This window comes from Mesoplodon bidens (genome assembly GCF_964165515.1).
Source record: "Mesoplodon bidens genome assembly, chromosome: 9".
Taxonomy (NCBI): Eukaryota; Metazoa; Chordata; class Mammalia; order Artiodactyla; family Ziphiidae; genus Mesoplodon; species Mesoplodon bidens.
Window position 1 is genome coordinate 55467508 of NC_138166.1, and position 24763 is coordinate 55492270.

The window sequence follows — 24763 nt, forward strand, 5'->3', positions numbered from 1 at the left end:
AAAGACACATTAAGGAGAAACACTAAGACTAATGGTTAGCAATAAAACAGAAACTATGGAAGTCATAACAGAGTGGATTGAGATCCTTAAAGTGCTCAAAGAAAAACACTGCCAACCTCAAATTCCCTTTTCAGGGCTTCCCTGGTGGCGCAGTGGTTGAGAGTCCGCCTGCCGATGCAGGGGACATGGGTTTGTGCCCCGGTCTGGGAAGATCCCACATGCCATGGAGCGGCTAGGCCTGTGAGCCATGGCCTCTGAGCCTGCGCGTCCGGAGCCTGTGCTCCGCAACAGGAGAGGCCACAACAGTGAGAGGCCCGCGTACTGCAAAAAAAAAAAAAAAAAAAATCCCTTTTCAGCAAAAGCAACCTTCAGAAATGAAAGCAAAATAAGGATTTTCATTTCAGACAAAATCTGAGAAAAATTATCTCCATTTACTCAACAATAAATGCAAAAGGAGGTTCTTCAGGCAGAAAGAATGATAAAATAAAGGGAACATTAGTGAGTAAATATAAAATAATACTGATTTTTAAGATGAAATAATAGTAGTGTCTTGTGGCATTTATAGCATGTATATAAATGAAATATGTGCAGATGATATACCAAAAGGAAGGACTTAGTGATTCAGACAATTGTAAGATGCTCTCATTATTCAGGAAGTGGTAAAAGTAATGTCTTAATGTCTTAAGTAATGTCTTTAATGTTGTATAAAAAGTCAGGGATGCGGGGCTTCCCTGGTGGCACAGTAGTTAAGAATCCACCTGCCAATGCAGGGGACATGGGTTTGAGCCCTGGTCTGGGAAGATCCCACATGCCACAGAGCAACTAAGCCCACACGCCACAACTACTGAGCCTGTGTGCCACAACTACTGAAGCCCGCACACCTAGAGCCCATGCTCTGCAACAAGAGAAGCCGCCACAATGGGAAGCCTGCACACTGCAACCAAGAGTAGCCCCCACTCGCCGCAACGAGAGAAAGCCCACGTGCAGCAACGAAGACCCAACACAGCCAAAAATAAAATAAATTTTTTAAAAAAGGGATGCATATTGAGATCTCTAGGGTAGCCACCAAAAGTAAAATTATAAGAATGAATAAATTCCACCCAAGCTATAAGGGAGAGAAAATAGACTTGAATTACCCTCACTCCAGAAACTAGAAAAGTTAGCACAAAGGTAGAGGGGGGTGACCATCATCAGACATGGGACAACAGGCAGCACAGGATTGTGATGCCTGAGAGAAAGGAAAGAAATGAGGTGAGCATTATGAAACTGGGGCTGGTTTCCATGCTGCAGTGCAGAAAGAAGAAGCACAAACAGCCCAGCAGTCTTAGTAGAGCTTGGCATTTGGGGAGGTGGAGGTGACTGGAATTTGTGTAGCAGAGTATCAGGGAGGAGGAAGCTAAGTAGATTTGCTTAGGGGTGCCCTCAAATCTCTGGCTGAGTGCTGATTGTGCATATGTGAAGCACAGCTCTAGAGTCCAAGGAAAGACCCACTGGAAAGCACAGTAAGCCAAACAACTTCCAGGGCTCAAAAGCGATGGAGAGTAGTTTAGTTGGCATTCCCACAACCCTGAGTGGAAAGTCCTCATAACATGCGGGACATTGGGCAGAGTTCACACTCAGTTTGTTATAACAGACCTAGGAAACTAGTACAGATTACAGCAAAATCAAACTAAAAATTAATAACAGTTATTCCCCAAATCCCCAAATGTATGGAAATTAAACAGCATACTTCGAAATAGCCATGGGTCAAAGGAGAACTCACAAAGAAACATAAAAAATATTTTGAATTGAATGAAATGAAAATACATGTCAGAACTTGTGGGGTGCAGCAAAGCAGCGCTTAGAGGGAAATGCCTATATTAGAAAAGAACAATATTTAAATCAATGATCATGTGTACACCTTGAGCAAATAGAAAAAGAACAAATTAAGCTCAAAATAAGCAGAAAGTAGTAAATAATAAAGATGAGTGAATATAAAAAAGACAAATAGAAAAAAATCAGTATAACTCTTAGTATATTAATACAATTGGTTAACCTCTAGCTAGACACAAATTATCAGTATTAGAATGAAAGAGAGGACATTGCTACAAATCCAACAGACATTGCAAGAATAATAAGAAATAAGAACAACTTTATGGCGGCAATAAATATGATAACTAGATGAAGCTAATTTCTTGACAGATACAAATGACTAAAACCTAGATAAGAGTAGATAACCTGACTAGCACTATATCTGTTTTTTATAATTGAATATTTGCAGTTTAAAACTTGAAGCTCCATGGGCTTCCCTGGTGGCACAGTGGTTGAGAATCTGCCTGCCAATACAGGGGACGTGGGTTTGAGCCCTGGTCTGGGAAGATCCCACATGCTGCGGAGCAACTAGGCCTGTGAGCCACAACTACTGAGCCTGCGCGTCTGGAGCTTGTGCTCCGCAACAAGAGAGGCCACGACAGTGAGAGGCCCGCACACCACAATGAAGAGTGACCCCTGCTCGCTGCAACTAGAGAAAGCCCTCACACAGGAATGAAGACCCAACACAGGCAAAAATTAATTAATTAATTAATTAATTAATTTAAAAAAAAAACTTGAAGCTCCAGCCTAGATGGCTTCAAAAGAAAATTCTATCAAACATTTAAGGAAGAAATAATACCAATTCTACATGGTTGCTTCTAGAAAAAAGAAAGAGAAGGGAACATTTCCAACTTTGTTTTACTAGTCTTGGTGTTACCCTGATAACAAAACCAGCTAAAAACAGTTCAGTTAAAAAGAACTACAGAATAGTATCCCTCATGAACATAGACTTCAAGTTCTTAAGAAAATATTAGCAAATCAAATCTAGCAACGTACAAAAAGGATAATACCTCATTACCAAGTGAGTTTTGTCTTAAAAATACAAGCTTCTTAACATTTGAAAACCAATAAATGTCACCATTTTAATGACATGATAAGCAAAATCATTTGATGATGTTCATAGTTGTGGGAAAAGCATTTTACAAAATTGAATATCCATTCCTGCTAAAAACTCAGCAAACTAAGAATAGAAGAAAATTGCCTCAACCTAATGAAGGGCATCTATAAAAACCCTACAGTTAACATCGTAATTCACGGTGGAAGATAGAATGCTTTCTAAGATCACTGCTGTTCAACTGTTATCACTTCTTTTCGACTTTGTACTGGGAGTCTTTGCTAGAGCAAAAAGGCGAGGAAAAAAATAATAAAAGGCATACGGGTTGAAGAGGAAAAAATTAACTGTCTTTATTCAAGGATGACATTATCATCTATGCCAAAAATCCTAAGAATCTACCGGAAGGAAGAAAAAAAAAGAAAAACCCTCTAGAACTAATTAGTGAGTTTAGCAAGGACACAAGATAAAAGAATAATCTATATAAATCCATTGTATTTTTTTTTTTTTTTTTTTCTTTTTGCGGTATGCGGGCCTCTCACTCTTGTGGCCTCTCCCATTGCGGAGCACAGGCTCCGGATGCGCAGGCCCAGCGGCCATGGCTCACGGGCCCAGCCGCTCCGTGGCATATGGGATCCTCCCAGACCGGGGCACGAACCCGTATCCCCTGCATCGGCAGGCGGACTCTCAACCACTGCGCCACCAGGGAGGCCCCATTGTATTTTTATATACTAGCAATGAACAATTGGAAATTGTAATTTACTGAAAAAGAAATAAATTTTTAAAAATATGTGCAAGACCTGTACACTGAAAACTACAAAACATTGCTGAAATTAAAGGCATACATACATACATAGGGCCTAGCCGCTCCATGGCATATGGGATCTTCCCAGACCAGGGCACGAACCTGTGTCCCCTGCATCAGCAGGCAGACTCTCAATCACTGTGCCACCAGGGAAACCCCTCAATAATCTTAAAATGTTAATTCTCTGGAAACCGAGCTAAAGATTCAGTATAATCCCAGCCAAAATTTCAGACTGACAAGATGATGAAGGACCTAGACCAGACAAACAATTTTGAAAAAGAACACAATATGATCTCTTCCACAACCTGATTTCAAGGATTACTCTTGTCCTACAGTAATGAAGACAATGCAGTATCAGCATACAGATCAATGGCACAGAATAGAGTCCAGAAAGAGACTACCACTTACATGGTCAACTGATTTTTGTTAATAGCGCTATGATAATTCAATGAAGAAATGATAGTCTTTTCAATATATGTTCCTGAAACAATTGAATATTCATATGCAAAAAAATGAACATTATCTTTTTCCCCACTCTATATGCAAAAATTAGCTAAAGATAGATCATAGATCTAAATGTAAGAGCTAAGACTAAAAAAATTCTAAAAAGACGCATAAGGGAAAAACTCCTTGTGACTTTGGATTAGAGAAAGACTTCTTAGATAAGACATAAAGAGCATAAGGCATAATGAAAATTTTGATTAATTAGATTTCCTCTGCAAAAGACACCATTAAGAAAATGAAAAGGTGAGCTACAGACTGGAAGAAAATATTTGCAGAACATACATCCTAAAAGGGAAGCTGCTCATTTATTGGTGGTAGCAGTGCAAAATGGTATAACTACTTTGGAAGACAGTCTGGCAGTTTCTTACAAAGCTAAATATAGTGTTACCATACAATCCAGTGATTGTGCTCCTTGACATTTACCCAAGTGAATTGATAATTTGTGTCCACACAGAAACAAACACATGAATGTTTATAGTAGCTTTATTCATAACTGCCAAAACTTGTATGCAACCAAGATATCCTTCAATAGGTGCATGGATAAACAAAGTGTGGTACATCCATAAAATGGAATATCATTCAGCAATAAAAAGAAATAAGCTATAAAGCCATGAAAAGAGATGGAGTAACCTTAAATGCTTATTGCTAAGTGAAAGAAGCCTGTCTGAAAAGGCTACACACTGTATGATTCCAACTATATGACATTCTGGAAAAAGCAAAAGCTATAGAGACAGTATCAAAAAAGTCAGTAGTTGACAGTTTGGGGAGTATAAGGGAGGGATGACTAGGTGCATCACAGGACATTTTCAGCAGTGAAAGTATTCTGTATGATACTTTTAAGGTATATGAGTGACATTATGCATCTGTCAAAACCATTGGAACTGTACAACATAAAAGTCAAAATCCATGGAAATGTGAACTATAGGCTTTAGTTAATAAGGGTGTATCAATATTGGCTCATTAATTATAACATTTCTCACATTAATACAAGATATGAATAAGGGAAACCAGGGGTAGGGGAGCAGATATGTGGGAATTCTCTGTATTTTCTGCTGAGTTTTTCTATAAATCTAAAGCCTTATTAGCTAAAGTCCATAGTTTACATTAGGGTTCACTCTTTGTGTTGTACATTTGATGGGTTTTGATGCATGTATAATAACATGTAATGTCTTTTTTCTGGTTTTGGTATTAGAGTAATGCTGGCCTTTATAGATTGAGTTAGGAAGTGTTTCCTTTGCCTTCTAGAAGAGACTATAAAGAAATGGTATAATTTCTTCTTTAAATGTTTGGTAGAATTTACCAGTGAACCCATCTGGACCTGATGCTTTCTGTTTTGGAAGGTTATTAATTATTGATGTAATGTCTTTAACAGATATAGGGCTACTCAGATTATCTGTATCTCCTTTTATGAGTTTTGGTGGATTGTGTTTTTCAAGGAATTGGTCCATTTCATCTAGGTTATCAAATTTATGTGCATGGAATTGTTCATACCATTCCTTCGTTATCCAAGACATCAGTAGTGATGGCCTCTTTCATTTCTGATATTAGTAAATTCATGTCTTATCCCTTTTTTCTTAGTTAAGCTGGTAAGAAGTGTATCAATTTTATTGATCTTTTAAAAGAACCTGCTTTTGGTTCTTTGATTTCATGTTTTCAGTTTCATTAATATCTGCTCTAAATTTTATTATTTTATTTAATTTGGATTTAATTTGATCTTCTATCTTGAGTTTCCTAAGCTGAAAGTTTAGATTATTGATTTTAGATCTTTCTTCTTTTCTAAATATGCATTCAGTGCTATAAATTTCCCTTTAAATACTGCATTCACTGCATCCCACAAAATTTCATAAGTTGTATTTTCATTTTCATTTAGTTCAGATTTTTTCAAAATTTCTCTTGAGATTTCTTCTTTGACTCATGTCTTATTTAGAAGTGTGTTGATTTGTCTCCAACAAATGTTGCTGGGATTTTTATTATACTTTTTATAATCTTTATTCTTATAAACTTGTTAAGGTATGTTTTATGGCCCATACTGTGGTTAATCTTGGTGAATGTTCCATGTGAGCTTAAGAAGAATGTGCACTCTACTGTTGTTGGATGAAGTTGATTGATGGTGCTGTTCAGTTTAACTCTGTCCTTTCTGATTTTTCTGCTTGCTGGATCTGTCAGTTGCTGATACAGGAGTGTTGAGGCCTCCAACTACAATAGTGGATTAATCTGTCTCTCTTTGAAGCTCTATGAAATTTTTCTTCACATATTTAGATGCTCTGTTGTTACGAGCATTTACGTTATAGATTGTTATGTCTTCTTTATTATGTAATGTTTCTCTTTGTTCCTGATAATTTTCCTTGCTCTGAAGACTGCTCTGTCTGAAATTAATATAGCTACTCCAGCTTTCTTTTGATTAATGTTAGCATGGTATGTCTTCCTCATTATCTTTACTTTTAATCTACCCGTGTCTTTATATTTAAAGTGGGTTTTTTGTAGACAACATGTACTTGAGTCTTATTTTCTTATTGTTTGGTCTTCTCTTTTCTGCCATCTCTGTTTTAATTGAGCATTTTATATGACTTCATTTGTTTCTCCTCTTTTAACTTATATCAGTTGTATTTTTTTTAAAGATTTTAGTGGTTTCCCCTTGATTTTGCAGTGCACATTTACAGCTAATCTAAGTGCACTTTCAAATAACACTATATTACTTCACTGTAGTATAATAATACAGTAGTTACGTGAAGTAACTACCTCATAACAGAGTACTTCCAATCTCTCCGTTATAGCAGGCTGTCAGTCATTTCATTTATCCATAAGCTGTAATCATCAAATACACTGTTGCTGTTATTTTTGAAGAGTTAATGTACTAGATTAATTAAGAATTTTTTAAAAGATTTTATTACTTTCATGTATTTTTTTCTCTAATGCCCTTTTCTTTATGGAGATTTGAGTTTTGAACCTATATTCCTCTCTCTGAAGAACCTCTTCTAACATTGTTTTCAAGGCAGGTCTACTAGCAACAAATTCCCTCAATTTTTGTTTGACAAAAAGTCTTTATTTCTCTTTCACTTTTGAAGGATAATTTGACTGTTTAGATATAATTCTAGGTTGGTAAGTTTTCTTCATTCTACACTTCTTTCCTATCTGAATGCCTTTTATTTATTTATTTTCTTTTTTTTCTTTGAAACTTTCTTCATTGGTTCTTTTTTATTTATTTTAATTGAAGTATAGTTGATTTACAATTTTGTGTTAATTTCTGAAGTACAGCAAAGAGACTCAGTTGTACATATACATTCTTTTTTATATTCTTATTTGGTTTTCTCTCGACTAATTGTCCTGGCTAGAAGATTCAGTACAAATGTTCAATAGAATGATGAGAGCAGACATCCTTATCTTGTTCACAATCTTAGGGGAAAAGCACGTGTTAAATATAATATTATTCACTACTAAATATAGTAGTAGCTGTGGGTTTATACTTTCTGTTCTAAAATTTGATTTTTTTTGCATATGATTCCATATCAGTACCTACAGAGAACCTTCATTCTCTGTAAAAGTGGCATAATATTCCATTGCATGAATATAACAAAAATTTTTTAGTCAAACTTCTGGTAGATATTTAGGTGACTTTTTCACTTACAAGTCATGCTGTAATATGCAGTCTTGCTACATGTTATTTTGCATATGTATGTATATCTCTAGGATAAATCTTAAAAGAATCATTGTAATTTTGGTAGATATAGTCAAACTGCTCACTAGTGTGTTCCCACCAGAAAAGAATGTGTGAGAATGCCTGTCTTCTGCCATATTCTCACCATCATGGTACGTTACCAGAATTTTATCCTTGCCAATCTCATTTTTTAAAAAAAAGTATTTCAGTGTAGTTTTAGTTTGCACTTCTCTTATCATGAAGGAGGTTGTATATCTTTTCATATGTTTAAGAAGTATTTGAATTTCCTTCTTTGTGAATTTTTCATATTCTTTGCCCATTTTCCTTAATGTGTTGCTGATCTTTTTCTTACTGGTTTATAGAAATCCTCTCTCTCTCTCTCTCTCTCTCTCTCTCTCTCTCTCTCTCTTTGTGTGTGTGTGTGTGTGTGTATTTATATATATGGAAATTAACCTTTGGTCTGCAATATGATTCATAAGTATTTTGACCCTAGTTTGTCATTTGTATTTTGACTTTGCTGATTTTTGACAAGAAGAAATTTTAAATGTTCAATTTTAAATGTTCAATGCAATTTATTTTATTGGGCCTGTTTTTGTTTGTTTAAATTATAGCTTCCAGATTTGGCATTATATTTATGTCTTTCCCACTCAGTGATTATAAAAAGATTCTTTTATATTTTCTCTGAATACTATTAAAGCCAAGCTTTTTAAAAAGCCCTTTCTCCTTTTAAAAAGTATAAGATTCCCATTTTTAGTTTTTTGACATCTGTGTGGGTCTCCTAATTCTACAGGTATCTCTGAGAGTGGCTTAGCTCCCTGAGTGCCTTGAGATATAGTTTATCTAATCTAAGAATTTGAACATTTTTTGGTTAACTAAATGACAAGTTCTTTACTCATTAGAGAATTCAGTTCTAATCTAGTTACACTTATTTCATCCATTTTTTTCAACAGAACAGATCTCATCCTTTTTGATATCATGTATGCAGAAGCAAAATAAAAATTGAATTCTCCATTCTCTCTGTCTCATTTCTACTTTCTGCTCAAATTCTTATTTTTTGGTTACTTGTGAACTTCTCTTTATCTTTTTTCAAAAGTCTCTAGAATAAAAGAAGAGGATGTCTCTTGACCACAGTCAATCTTATCTCCTGTTTACTTAGCTTTTTCAAGAAATACTTAATGAGCAACTACAATATACTTAACCATGTTCTAAGAAGACAGAAACAAAATTAATGATATTTTTGTTTTTAAGGGAGAAAGATAAGGTTACTACACATAATCGCAATTCCATTATCATTACCAGTTATTTGTCACTTATAGTGCATAACTTTTGTTAAAATTTTTTGTTTGTTTGTTTGCAAGCATAGATGGACTGTGCTTGGGTAAAATACCCAGAAGTTTTGAAAGAACTTTTCCTCTCTGCAGTTCATTTTTCTAAAGTGCAGTGGTGAAATAGGATTCTCAGAACTGGACATACAAGAGGGCTTAGGCTATATTTGTATCAACTCCAAGTCTACAAAGCCAGTCATGGCATGTTCTTCCAAGCACTTGTGGCAGGTGACATATATTTTTATTGAGTTGTGCTAGCTTTCTAATAATGCTTTTTCTTAAAGGAAGCAAGTCCCATTTATTCAAATAGCATGTGATTCATATCTGTTTCTCTGGTCCGTTTTCAGTATTTCCTTTGTCTTTTTTGTTTGTTTGTTTGGTTAGTTAAATTCAAGTTGGTACTTGCCTCTTGAAAGCTACTAAATAAATTCTGACTTTAAAGTGAATAAAGGTCTCAACTTCTTTCACATTATCCTAGAACTTAAAAAGTTACATATTAACAAATATGGACCTGTATTTGCTTTCTTGGAAAAACTAAAATTGATCTTGATTGAACCCAACAATATCTCAGAAATTAATTTTCTGTATTAATTATAACTGCAGTTTCACTTAAAAACTTTTTCTTCCTCTGAGAATTTATGTATTGTGTGGTGAGATTTTTTTTCCTACCATAAAACCAGTCTGTACCAGGTTTTTGATGTGCAAAAACCTTCAGGTATATTTGTTTTTATAGCATAATCTGCCCTCCACTTGACTTCCTCTTTCTCTCTTGCCATCAGTCTTTCCACATTCCCTCCTGTTCTCTCCGAATTTGGGAGCAATAAGGTAAGTGAACATAGAAAGGAGGGGAAGTGTATTAGAGTTTTCAAGTCAATGATCGATTCTGTTCCTTTACTTTTCCCAAAGACTTGAATTTAATCAAAGTCTACCAATATGTAAAGTAACATAGGATATTGTAGAAACTATATTGGCTTAGTACCTGAAAATTTTAAGCCAGTCATTATCTGTTCCCTGGAGAAGCAGGTGATCTTTATAGCTCTTTGAGCAAACAGGTGAAGGTTGAAAAGGGTGGGTGGTATTCTTGAACCATAAGCGTATAACTTAACACATCTAGACTGGAAGAGCCATGCTAAGAAGCAACAACTCAACTAGCAGTCAATGAGAGCATATATCACACATTTAAATGAGTAAGAGTAATGCATAATGTTTTAGATTAAATAACTGCAAGATGATGATAGAGTAGCTGGCTGTATAGTGATAAAGTTGAATAAGCTTTAGTATGTAAGAGCTCAAGCCTTGATGTTGGACTACCTGACTTAGCCACTTACCAGTAGTGTGAACTCAAGCTATTACTCTATCTCATTTTGCATCATCAGTGTCTGTGTCTATAAGGTAAAGATGATAATAACATACCTACCTTTGCTGAATACACACACACAATCTCATACTGTGCTGAGAATATAGTTCCTGGCACAAAACAAAAGCCCTCAATAAATGTTAAAGTTCTTTTCTTCCTTTTTTTTAAGATTTCTTATGCTACCATAAGAGTATTAAAAGTATTTGCAAGGTTAATGATGCTACATTAGATTTATTAACAACGAATATTTGTATTAAAACAATTAGCAATTCTAGCTTGTTTTGTAAGGGTTAAGTAATTGTGTACATTACTTTTTTCCCCAATGGTGATAATCATTCCATGATATATGTTGAATGTCTTCATCATCCTGTCTTTATTAGGCTCGTATTACACTTTAAGAAAATTATAGATTTACCTATTCTCACTCTTTGTGGCATTCTCTAGTCTTCTTAATTTTTTTCTTATCTAAATCTAATACAAACTCATTCCTCTGTTTAAATTACATTTGAGGGCTTCCCTGGTGGCGCAATGGTTGAGAGTCCGCCTGCCGATGCAGGGGTCACGGGTTCGTGCCCCGGTCCGGGAAGATCCCACATGCTGCAGAGCGGCTGGGCCCGTGAACCATGGCCACTGAGCCTGCGCGTCCGGAGCCTGTGCTCTGCAACGGGAGAGGCCGCAGCAGTGAGAGGCCCGCGTACTGCAAAATAAATAAATAAATAAATAAATAAATAAATTACATTTGGTCTTTTGACATTTTTCTTTGTTTTATAACAGTTATAATTTCTTCTGTATCAGTTTATTTTCGTATGACTTAAAATTTCTTTTTCAGAGGTGTTTCTTTAAAATGTTGCTAATGTATAGCCCCTCTCTTCTACTTAAACTTATTTCAATCTTTTGAATTACCTGGAAAAATATATTTAAATGTAAAAATGCATTTTTAAAATTAGAAAGTGTATCATTTAGAAGATGACATACAAAAACCAAGATTGTTAGATGGCTCATTAACAATTTTACATTGATACATGTGAAATGATATTTTTGTTTAAATAAATATAATTTAAAAATAAAAAACATTAGAAGATGTGTTAGAACTCTGAAGGATCCACTCTGTATGGTAGAAATAACATCTAAAGTATTATAGGGATAAGTTAGAGTTTGATACTGTTCGCTTGAAATTTGGATTTTTCGTCACTTACTGAATAGAATCTTAAAATGTTAAGTGTGGGATTTGTCATCTTGCATGTTTTCATTTATAAACTAAATCTTTATAGTTATGCTCTACCTGTCTTCAAAATCGGACAGCAACCATTTATCAGAAAAACAACACTTAAAAGATAGAGGCTGCTTAGTGTTCATTCTAAGTCTGAATTTAAAACTCTGCTTTACTCCCACTATTAAAGGATAATTAGGACTACGTATTTCCTGTGACAGTATGATTCATGGTTCATTTTCTGTGGAAAAGGTTGTGAGATTAAAAAAAACAGATCAGCATAAGATATGGAGACATAAGGAGATCATTCCCCTAATGAGATTATATGGTCCTTCAAGGCTCAGTTCAAGAGTTGCCTTTCCTGAATTGCCTTTTTCTGCTGAATTTTCAAAATTGGAAGATGGTAGCTTTAGCATTATCATTTGGGGTTCTCAAAATGATTTTCATTATTTTTTAATGACAATCCATATAATGATTACGTTCCTATTTTTTATTTTTATTATGCTTAATCATTTAATAAAGCATAAACAGTATCATTTAGAGTTTGAGTCTGGACTAGAAAGTCATTAGAAAATTCTGTCAGGTAGGAAATATAATACATTTTTTAAATTATCATAGGCCTATTCAGTTTTTTCATGGTTTAGTTATAAAAATGAGTTTTCCATTACTTTTAGGGTAGGAATAGAGGCCAAGATTTATTATATTACATGATAACATTTACTCTGAAATCTATATATTACCTCTCATTGAAAGATTTGGTTGCAATGAATCAAACCTTCAAGTAATATCTTTTAAAACTTTCTTTATAAAAAGGAAACAAATCAAGAAGAAAACCGCGGTCTGGAGCAAAACTGTGTATTATTATTTTAATATACTGTTGTCTTTTCAGGCTCACGAGAGGCTAGAAGATTCAAAACTAGAAGCTGTCAGTGATAATAACTTGGAATTAGTCAACGAAATTCTTGAAGATATCACTCCTCTAATAAATGTGGATGAAAATGTGGCAGAACTGGTTGGTATACTCAAAGAGCCTCACTTCCAGGTAAACTTTCCCTATTGCTCTTCTTTCCAAGTCCCCTATATTCCCAAAATATTCTCCTTTAGTAGTTAAGTTTCAGTTTAAGATGATGTTTTTTTAAAGATTATTTAGGGCCATATTTTGCAAATTACAACTTAGATATTTTAATATCCCTTTCTGCTGGGACTATGTAAACAGACACACATACTATACAGATGTATAGGGTCTGTCACAGAAATACATCAGAATGGATTTTTCTTTGTGTAATTAAAAAACAACAACAACAACAACAGCCCTGCTTCACCATCACACCACATGCTGGGGACATTTTTCTCCCTGTGATAGTGCATTTTTCTTACTACCACTGTTTCCCAGCCCTCCTTGTGACCAGCTGTATACATTTTCAGTATTGCTTCTAAGACTGGGGTGCAGTTGATGACCTTGGAACTAAAGAGAGCTGTATGATGATAGAAACTATGACATAGCATACTTTCCATAGGTAAAAAAAAATTAAAATAAATGCAATTTAAGCATTTGTCTGTGTAGGTGAAGAGTTAATCAGTTTACCAAAGAAGAATCAGTTTCAGAAGAAAAGGAGGTCAAGGAGACTTCTTATAAACCTGTAATTCAGACAGTGTGGTATTGGGGCAGTATTAGAAAAATAGAAACCCCCGAAATACATCCACAGACAAATGGCAACTTGATTATGACCGAGATACGACATTTTAGTGGAGAAAGAATGGACTGTTCAATAAATGGTCCTGGGATAAAGTGTCACCTGCTTGCCATTGCACATCTTAGCATTAAAAATCAAATGGCAACACCCCTTTGCTTTTTCTCAGAGACTTTCTGTGACTCTCTAACAGTGTTACTGCAAAAATTATGTACATTTATAGTGAGATGGTTCCTACGTAAATCTGTATCTTAGGTACAAAAAATACAAACACATGTCAAAGACACCTTTGTGAAGAGGCCAGTTAGTTGAGGCCTTATAAGGCATACTAAGTTATTTGGACTTTATCCTGAGGACATTGGGAAACTTTGGCTTGGGATTGCAGCGGTGGGTGGGTGGTGGTGGTTATTAAACAGGGAGAGGTCAGATTGTGGAGCCAGATGGTTTTGTACCAAAGCAAGAAGTTGTGACGGCAGTACAGATAGTGGGAAATGTGAGGATTTTCAAGTTCTAAGCAGCAAAATCAATAGGGCTTAGTGGGTGGTTACATGTGACAGCTGCAGAAGAGAAATGTGGGAAGTTGATAAGGACAGGATTTCTGACAGACAATTGATGGCATCCACTCTAGGAGAACTGTTTTGGACATGTTAATGTTAAGATAGCTGGCCATATTAAGTTTGCAGTACCTTAGAAGTATCTGGTAGAGTTTCCAAGTGTGCTATATTTTTTATATGAGTATATAAAATTTAATGCATAAATTTATATAAAGTTTAATAAATACGTAAAATTATGAAATGGCAACAAGTAAAAATTAAGACATTGCATTTTTACTACCCAATCCACTACTGTACTACCATAGTGCATATTCCTCCATACTTTTTCTAGGCATAAATGTACATACATATTTTTTTCCTTTACTGATTGTGATCATTTTGCACAAGCTATTTTGTAACTTACCCTTTTTTTCAGTTGTTGATTTCCACTTTTTTATTTCAGTGGACCTCTGTCTCATGTAGTACACATTCTATATTCACACATCTCCATTTCCCCCAAAATATTCTTTATAGCTGCTTTGTGCATATGAGTTTTCAACCTAGGTCCATGTGTGGCATCTGGGTGGACCATCCCTTTTTCCCTTGATTATGATGTTGACCCATGGAAGAGACCAGGCCATTTTCCTGCAGAATCCACTCCCTGGATTTATCTGGTTGCTTTCCTGCTGTGTTGTTTAGTTATCCCTTCTATTTCTTATAAACAGAAGTTTTACCTAAAAGATGATTCAAATTAATTATTTGGAACTAGAATGCATCTTAAGTAAGGTGATACAACATAAATTAATCTACATCAGACAACGTATAATACCTGGTTGGTCCATCACTCTTGATGCTGAGATTAGTCCTTGATTAAGAGCAATGACAGCCTGATCCTACCCTTGAAAGCCTTTCCACTAGGAAGTAATCTAGTATGTTATTATTCTAGCATTATACAAATGCTGTTTCCTTTTAACCATTTACCTACTGACAAACATAAATTAATAATCCTTGCCTGAATCAATATTTTGATTAGAGGTTGCAAAATGACATTTTTCAAATTCTCTCATTCTATATTTATTAGCTGGTGTTCTTATATAAAGTAGAGCTTTTCCTCATCAACTGAGCTGTTTAGTTAACCTGTAATGCATTTCCTACTGAAAAGTTAGGGAAATGCTAGATTCTTTTCTTTACCAACTTTCAAAGTAAAGAATTGTTTAAAATAGCAATCTCAAATGGTAACAAAGGAGGTTTTTTCAGTCCTGTTTTTTAAATAGCATTGTGGACTTAATGGAGTTTTCATTAATTCAGTATGTTTCAATCCTCTACAATCCTTAGTTTTGTTTTGTTTTGTTCTGATTTGTCAAATTATCATGACTTTGGCCAGTTGTGGGCAAATTTTTAGTATATGAATCTGAAGCTCATGAGAGTTCTGGACCAAGGGAGTTCTCAGTGTATAAGCAGTGGTTCAAGTCACAGGAGTAGATAATACTGCCTAAGAAGAGTATATATGGTAAAAACTAAGCAGCCCAGATCAGTGATTTGAGTAACTTCCAGCATTTATAGGAATAATACTTATATATGGATTTGTGAATATTTTTCTTCAGTCTCTTATACTATTTTCATGAAATGACCAAAAATTACCAATTAAACCTGTATACTGATTGCTTCTGTTCTGAACCTGTTGACATTTTCCCCCTTTTATTTTGATCTTTTTTTTTGTTTGAATTTGCACTCCCACCATTCAAAAAATTTTTTAAATTTAGGTTTAAGCTGAGTATACACAATTACAGTATAAATGAAAAATAAAAATAAATATAACCCTCCAAATTATAAGAAATTCCTAGAAAGCTAGATCAAAGTCATCCATGAAGATAGCACATATACAGTAAATGTAGGAGGTAAAAGTGTATTATATTCAGAACCATTACTGGCTCTTTTTCCCCCCCAGAAATGTAAATTTTATACCTTTATTAGTAATATGAAATTTCCTATCACTGATATAAGATACTAATTTTTATTCACTGGATATCTTTTTAAGATATCCAGACATTTTGTACATGTGAAAAATATGTGGTGTTGCTAACAACAGGCTTAGGATAAAATTTACGGTCCTTGCCATTTGAATTTGTATGATAACTAACAAATAGGAATTGATAAATATTGAGTGATGGTGATGACAGTGGTGGCAATGAAATTCATTGCCTCTATTGCAGCACACTTGGACATCTAGGTTCAGTTTCCATTAAACATAAGGCTTTAAAAAAAAGTCACAAAACTCTTATCAGTCTCTTCAGATCTTTTAAAACAAGGAATACAGGGCTTCCCTGGTGGTGCAGTGGTTGAGAGTCCACCTGCCGATGCAGGGGACACGGGTTCGTGCCCCGGTCCGGGAGGATCCCACATGCCGTGGAGCGGCTGGTCCCGTGAGCCATGGCCGCTGAGCCTGCACGTCCGGAGCCTGTGCTCCACAACGGGAGAGGCCACAACAGTGAGAGGCCCGCGTACTGCAAAAAAAAAAAAAAAAAAAAAACAAGGAATACAATATTGTTTGATAATAAGTAAAATGATACATGCTTATGTGTCATAAAAAGATTCTGTGCTTGATTTAACTCATATTTGGGAATTTAATAATTGTGCCTTGGAAATTTTTAGTACTCTACTGGGATAATGAACTAAGTTATATTTTAATAACTTATTCCATCTGTAATTAATAACCACAGGCTGTTTTGAATCCTTCTAGTCACTCTTGGAGGCCCATGATATTGTGGCATCAAAGTGTTATGAGTCACCTCCATCAAGCCCAGAAATGAATAATTCTTCTATCAATAATCAGTTATTACCAGTAGATGCCATTCGTATTCTTGGTATTCACAAAAGAGCTGGGGAACCACTGGTGAGTTGATAAGTCAGTGCCCTCTTAAATCTGAAATCTGACATACTTGTGGCTGAGTCACTACTCTCAATCTCATTTTTTTTCTCTTTCATAATTTGTGTCATTATGAAAACTTTATTCATGTTTGTTTTATCAGTCTTTTTTGGCCTGTGTATAAAATACACAGCTGATGCTCCCTCAACTTGATTTAGCATGCAAAATTCAACCAAAATTAAAAGTTAAACTGAAATAGAGGTGAGAAGAAGTTTGCCGATGAGTAGCAAAAATTTCAAAAGATAACTATTTTTTTCCAATACCCTTTGAAGAAATAAACTCAGGTTGCTTACTATAGTATCAAAACACAGAAGAAGGTTGTTATGAAAAATTGAAGTTACTATACTATACTCCAATAAAAATTAATTAACAAAAATTGAAGACATTGGTAGGACTCTATAAGTAATGAAGTTTACAACTTCCTGCTAACATGCTCACCTCTGGGCTCTGACTATAAGAACAGTGAAGTGGAAAAATGAGAAAAGCCGGGAACAAGGCCATCAGAATGCACAAATACGTTTTCTTGCTCCTTCAAGCTTCCTTTTATCCTGTGGAATGCAACCTAAGATATGTTTCATTTTCAGAGTTACCCTTACCATGGAAGTCCTTTTTTAAGGGATGGTATATGTCAGCGGTCCCCAACCTTTTTGGCACCAGGGACCGGTTTTGTGGAAGACAGTGTTTCCATGGGGTTGGGGGGGATGGTTCAGGTGGTAATGGGAGCGATGGGGAGCAGCAGATGAAACTTTGCTCCCTCACCCGCCACTCACCTCCTGCTGAGCGGCCCGGTTCCTAACAGGCCATGGACCCCTAGTATATGTTGTCACAGTTGCACATGGTTTAATGAGATTAAAGTATTGAGTCAGGAGAGAACATGGGAAAAGTAGGAATGATTCACTTACCTACTTTTGGAATTATTTTATTATACATACATGTTCATGACTATTTAAGATTTCTTCTTAACAACCTAAAATCAATAATTCCATTCCTTATTTCCTTTAGGGTGTAACATTTAGGGTTGAAAATAATGATCTGGTAATTGCCCGAATCCTTCATGGAGGGATGATAGATCGACAGGGTCTGCTTCATGTGGGAGATATCATTAAAGAAGTCAATGGCCATGAGGTTGGAAACAATCCAAAGGAATTACAAGAATTACTGAAAAATATTAGTGGAAGTGTCACCCTGAAAATTTTGCCAAGCTATAGAGATACCATTATTCCTCAACAGGTTAGTAATAAAGTTCTTGCTAATATTAAGAATGCTTTTATTTCTTTAATCACACTGTTGGGTAGAGCCACCAGTTGCTACTTTTTTGCTAAGGAGAAGAGAAGAGAAAAAACTATCTGGTTTAATTGTTCTAAAGTGCCTTATTTCATCATGGGTGAATTTTTGGATTTTTAAACAATATCATCTTACTATTCAAAAGGAATTAGGAAAGAAATCTCTTTGTGAACACCATGAACCCTAGCATTTCAGTAACCTACAGCTAGGTATGAGAAAAACCATAAAGCCTTTTAGTCATTAATCTAGCAAATGTTTTTGACACCTGTTATGTTCCAGGCTGTGTGAGAAAATAAGCATGTAGTCCTGATCACCTCTAGCTAAGTGTTCCTGTGATGGGCTAAATAGAGATTGAGGCCAGAGAGAGAGGATGGGTCCAAAATGAAAAGAATCTTGAACACCTGATTTGTACGCATTTGATCTACATTTTGTAACTAATTTTTAGGTAAAATAGATTATTAAGCAGAGGAATGTTTTAATGACAGTGATCATCTAACCTCATTATGTTGAGTGAATTTCAAAAAGGAGAGAGATGAGATCGTGTAGTCAGGAAGCAGATTTTTGAAGGTGTGGGGTAATTTGTGAAAGGCAACTCTAATGGAAGGCTGTGACAACTGCTTTGGTTCAGATACCTGTGCCACCACTTATTAGATTATTCTCTCTGTGCTTTGTTTTCTCATCTGTAGAGTTGGGATATTTCTTTTCTTAAAAGATTGTTGTAAGGATCAAATGAGTTAATTCACATTAAGCTCTCACAGCAGCACCTGGCACATCCTGAGTGCTCAGCAAGTAGCTGCTGCTATTGTTGTGATGCTGGCGATGAGGTGGTGGTGTTGTGATTGTAAAGAAGTGGTAAAGAAGGAAAAAGTAATAAAGTAATGGCAAAGGAACAGTTGACAATTATGGTAAGCATGTTGGAACTGAGGAGAGAGAGGGTTGTTGAATCTAGATACTGAAGACATAGGAAATATCAATGTTTTAGATGCCTTTAATTATTCAGGTTTATTTCATAAATTTATTATTTCATGTGTGAATAAAATTATAGGTCTTTTACATAAGGTACTGCCAGTATATTTTATTTTAATATTGATAATATAATTTAAAAGACTAGTGTTTATATTTCCATACAAGTCTTTGAAATAAAGTGTGTTGAATACCTGCTTTATATTCTTTGGAGGATAAGAATAGTCAGTCATGAATTTTAGTATGTAAATTGGATTTCTGAAAATACAGAAGCTTATAGTGAACTTTGGTTCAAATGAAGGGTAGAGACCTTGCCTTCAAGGAAACGCATCATGAAAGAACTGGTGTTAGAAATTAGACATTTTAAATAACTAGTACCTCTCAGACTACCTTTTTTCCTCAGTTGACACCTGAGTAGATTGGAAAAGTAGAACTTAAGATTTATGTACTTATTTTTAAATTATATATTAGTTGTGATAGTTAGAAAGATTTTTTTTCCCCCTGTGGTTCACACTTCAGAATTCCTACCAGCTCACCATGGCTATGATGGACTTTTATGGGAAAAAGTAAGTTTTGTGGTATTAGTAGCTAGGGCTTTGGCCCAAATTCCTTTGTAGGTTCTGCACCTCGTGAATTGTCTGAATGATGTGAAATGCAAGGGTATTTAGCCCTATCTTAGGCATACATTTTTGTCCATCTTGTGCCTTCTCAAACTCTGCTTTTTATTTAGCCTTCAGAACTGGGAGAGGGCATTGAAATGGGGAAGGAGAGGCCTTCCATCCAAGCCTGAGGCAGTCTCAGACCTATCTTACCATAAAAAAGAAGACTCTAACATGAAGCCTTCCAACAGGAGAGAGAAAATACAGCCAAACTGGGACATTTTTAAAGTGAGAGGGGGAATGATTACTAATTATGCTGGAATACAACTGTCCTGGGCACACTGTGGTCCTCTTACGAAGAGACACTAATGGGAATCAAGGGCTTTCAGCTTTTCCAACTCTGCCCCTCTTTCACTCACTGGAAGCTCCACCATGTAGTCCTGCTGGGCCTGTCTTAACTCTTTCTCTTATTGCCGTGAGAGCAGATGGAAGCCAGGAAGTCTCCATACCACGGTGCTGTTTTTCAAAGCATGGTCAGTGGATCATCTTTATCAGTAACATTTGAGGTGCTTACTAAAAATCCAAAATCTTTCATGAGACCTAAGAATCTATATTTTTAATTTGAAGATCAGGATGGGTTAGAAGTTGCAGCTAATTCTGAAGTTCTCCAACTTACATGTATGTTGGGTTTCCAAAGGCTGTTTAAAATTCCATTTCTTTATTTAAGGCCAAATTGATGGGAATTCTCTCTTTGAGGCCATTATGACCCAGGTGCCAAAAATGTTATGAAAAGAAATTACAGTTTTATTTCACTCAAGGATATACATGTAAGAATTCCCAGTAATATATTAGCAAATGAAATTTAACAATATATAAAAAAGATACTACAACATGTCCAAGTTGGATTTATCCTATGTATGCTAGGATAGTTTCGTGTTAGAAAATCCATATATGTAACCAAACACATTAACAGATTAAAGGAGAAAAATATCAGTAGAGAATTTGATAAAATTCAATACTTATTTATGATTTTTTTTAAAAAAGATTACTAAATTAGGAACAGGAAAGAACCTCCTTAATCTTACTTTTTTTAATTAAAAAACCTAAAACATTCTCAATAGTTGACTGTTAGAAGCATTTCTCTTTAAAATCAGGAACTGGAGTCTAAGCTGGTCTGCCTGAGACTACTTGAGTGCCAACCCCAGGCCCCTGTGAAGCCCACTTTCCACCCTAAGATGAGAAAAACCCACCATAAACCAAGAGAACTTGCCAAACTTCAGGCATAATTGTGAGGATAAAAAGGAACCACCCTCAGATGATATATAGAGTAACAGATGATATTACAAATATCTGTTACCACAGATGATAAAAAATCTTCAGTTCTCCTTAAAGAAACTAGGAATAAGCAGTATCTCTGACTTTTTTTTTATTTTTTTATTTTTTTTAATTTTTTTTGCTTTATAACAAATTTAATCAGTTATACATATACATATGTTCCCATATCCCCTCCCTTTTGCGTCTCCCTCCCACCCTCCCTATCCCACCCCTCCAGGCGGTCACAAAGCACCAAGCTGATCTCCCTGTGCTATGCGGCTGCTTCCCACTAGCTATCTACCTTACATTTGGTAGTGTATATATGTCCATGCCGCTCTTTCACTTTGTCACAGCTTACCCTTCCCCCTCCCCATATCCTCAAGTCCATTCTCTAGTTATCTCTGACTTTTAAAGAGGTAAATATATTTGCAAACCAAGGAGTGATGATCCACCTTAACAGTCCTAACGCTCAGAGGTCTCTGGCAGCAAACACTTTTACCATTACCAGCCATGCTGAGACAAAGCCCTTGACCGAAAGGTCACCCCAATCTTAGACCAGCTTGGTGTCAACAAGTTTTCAAGATCCTGGCATAAGCTGGATGGAAAAGCTCCACTTGCTATTGGGGAGGAGGGTGATCTTGTTCAGAATTTTGATGAGGCTTCCAACAGTGAAGCAAAGGGAATTGACCACTTCTTTAAAAAAAAAAAAAAAAAAAAAAAGTTCAAGAATTTTGACTCCTAAAAAATTTTGTTTAGGATATAGTGAAATATCGAAACCTGTAATATTTTAAATTCTGAGGCTCTTGGACGCTGCTGCTTTTAAAATTATTGTTTATACAGTTATTTATTTGCAGTTAATTAAGCCAAAGAAGCCAAAACATAAAGTTTTAAAACAAGGATTAATAAAGTCATTGCTTTGTTAAAAAAATTCAGAACTAGAGAAGGATGTTCATTAGCGCCACTTATGTTCAATATTTTATGGAAAGTTCCATAAGTGCATGAAGAAAAAAATAAATTAATTATGGAAGCAAAAGACTTGGAAATGAGAAAATAAAATATTATTTTCAAATAGTAAGATTTTTTATTTGAAACCCCCCAAACTATAAATTATTAGAAATCATTTAGCAAGATACTTGAAAATAAGATTAATATACAAAAGTCCGTTGCATTTCTATATGCCATAAGTAAACATCTAGAAATTAACTAGGACATTTATAATAGAGTCAGAGAATGTCACATTTATGTCTAGGAATAAATCTGACAAAAATATTCAAGACCTCCATGCACAAAAAATTAATAAGATCTAAGTAAATGGATATATCGTGTTCATGGACAGGAAGACAATATTATGAAGATATCAGTTTTCCTTAAATTGACTTGTAGATTCAGTTCAATTCCAGTGAAAATTTCAGTAAGTTTTTTCATGGTATTTGATAAGATGCATAGCCAAGACACTTTTGAGGCAGGAAAGCAGGAAGAAGGGGCTTATTATTAATGTGTAGGAATTAAGATAGGTGGTATTATTGGCTTAGGACTAGACAGAATGAACAATGGAAGAGAGAGTTCAGAAAGAGACCTACACACATACATTTCTTTGATATCTGACAGAGATGATATGTCTTTCAGTGAGAAAGACTATTCAATGAATGAAATTGATTATTCACGGGATAATATATGAAACTCTACATACACAAATCAAGTAAAAGGGGATAACATGATCAGTAAACATATGAAGAGATATTAAAAGTCACAATGTGAGATACCATTTTATAACATTCAGTTGGCAAAAAATGTAGCTGTGAATATAGAGTATTTCTTCTACATTGCTGGTGGCAGTGCAAATTGGTATAACCACGTTGGGAGGAAAAAGGTTTAGCATTATTAGGGTTGAATGTTTACATATACTAAGACACATAATTTCTTAGAGCAATATGTACAGCTAGAAACATGTTAACAAGCATGTCAGTTCCCCAAAAGAGTACATGCACAGAGCATGATACTATCTATTTTAAGTTTTAAATAACCATATATATATACTTTTACAGATTACATATAGGTTTAATAAAACTATACAAAAAGGAAAGCAAGGAGTTTGTGGACACAAGATTCAGGATGAGGGTTACCTTCATTGTTGGGAAGCGAGGGTGGTGGGATGGAATGGAATGTGGGCAGGAGGACCATGTAGGTTTCTAGCCTCTGCTTTGAGTGGCAAGCTCATGGCTTTTATTATATTTTTAAAACTAACAAAAAAATAAAAGCAGGCCTTGCATGAACTAATGACTCAAATGTAATGTAAATTAAGAATTATTAGTAGTATGATTTCAGAGCAGCCAGGTTAATAAATTTTTTTAATGTATTTTTTTTAACTAACAGAAGCTTAAACTTGTGGCCCATATATGGTTATTTACCATACATAAGTGTGAACTGCCCCTGAAAGCTTTTTAAACCAAATATATAATCTAGTTTCCTTGCTGATCTCAAAATATGTTGTTTGTGTGTGTGCATTTGAATAGGCTGAGTTCATACATTGAAAATCTTTAGAAAAAGAACATTCTCCCTTAATTATCTGTTACTATTGTAGAGAACTTCTTAGCAACTCTGATCACTGCATTCACTACCTTGTCACTTACTCTGATGTGTAAACTCAGGTGGACCTGAAACTATGGTTTGAGACTGAGAGTGTGTACGCAGCACTTGTACCATGTTCAGCCAGCACATTCCCAAACGAATTACCAGCCTCCTTCTGATTTACGACAAAGGTCATGATTGGAGATGTTTCTCCAGCCTTTCATCCATTTGATGATTTTTCTTCTGCTGCTAATTACTATCCTTTGCATAGGCGCAGCATACTCCTGTGCAATATTTTATTTTGTCAGTACTTTGACTAGTTTTAGCTTTCCTTTTTAAAGGTACCTTTGAGGTAAAGTTTGTATAAATAGCATATACTTAAAGCCTACAGTTAATAAATATGGACATATCTATTATGTACCCATGAAACCCTCAACACAGTCGCGACAGTGACAGTATGTATCACCCCCAGAAGTTTTCTTGGGTCCGCTGTAATCCTCCCCGCCTGCTCCTTACCCCCAGCCCAACCTTCATGCCAGGCAAGTACTGCTCTGCTTTCTGTCACTATAAGTTAGCTTACATTTTCTATATTTTTATATAAATGGATTCGTACAACATGAATCCTTTGATTTTGCTTTTTAAAAAAATCTGACTTCTTTCACTCAGCATAATTATTTGGGGATTTATGCATGTTTTTATGTGTATCAGTAGTTGATTCCTTTTTATTAACAAGTAGTATTCTATTGCATCGCTGTACCACAGTTTGATTATCCACTAACTGGCTAATGAACATTTTTGTTGTTTCCAGTTTGGGGCTATTATAAATAAAGGTGCTATGGACATTTACATGTAAGTCCCTCAGGTAAATTACCTAAGAGTTGAAGTACCGGGTCATTTGGTAGGTATATGTTGAACTTGTAAATGGCCATACTGTTTTCAAAAGTGGTTGTACTGGGCTTCCCTGGTGGCACAGTGGTTGAGAGTCTGCCTGCCGATGCAGGGTACACGGGTTCATGCCCTGGTCCGGGAGGATCCCACATGCCGCAGAGCGGCTGGGCCCATTAGCCATGGCCGCTGAGCCTGCACGTCTGGAGCCTGTGCTCCACAACGGGAGAGGCCACAACAGT

General features: G+C 35.5%; 1 protein-coding gene across 10 annotated transcripts in view; it reads left to right on the forward strand.

Annotated features, from left to right (window-relative positions):
• PALS2 (protein associated with LIN7 2, MAGUK p55 family member) overlaps positions 1-24763 on the forward strand; it is a 108700-nt gene that overhangs the window by 60812 nt on the left and 23125 nt on the right. For all 10 annotated transcript variants that reach the window (XM_081244316.1, XM_081244313.1, XM_081244318.1 and 7 more), the window contains 3 exons: positions 12648-12800; positions 16723-16875; positions 17911-18138. In XM_081244316.1, the coding sequence (XP_081100442.1) occupies positions 12648-12800; positions 16723-16875; positions 17911-18138 (534 nt within the window). The remainder of the gene's footprint in view (positions 1-12647; positions 12801-16722; positions 16876-17910; positions 18139-24763) is intronic.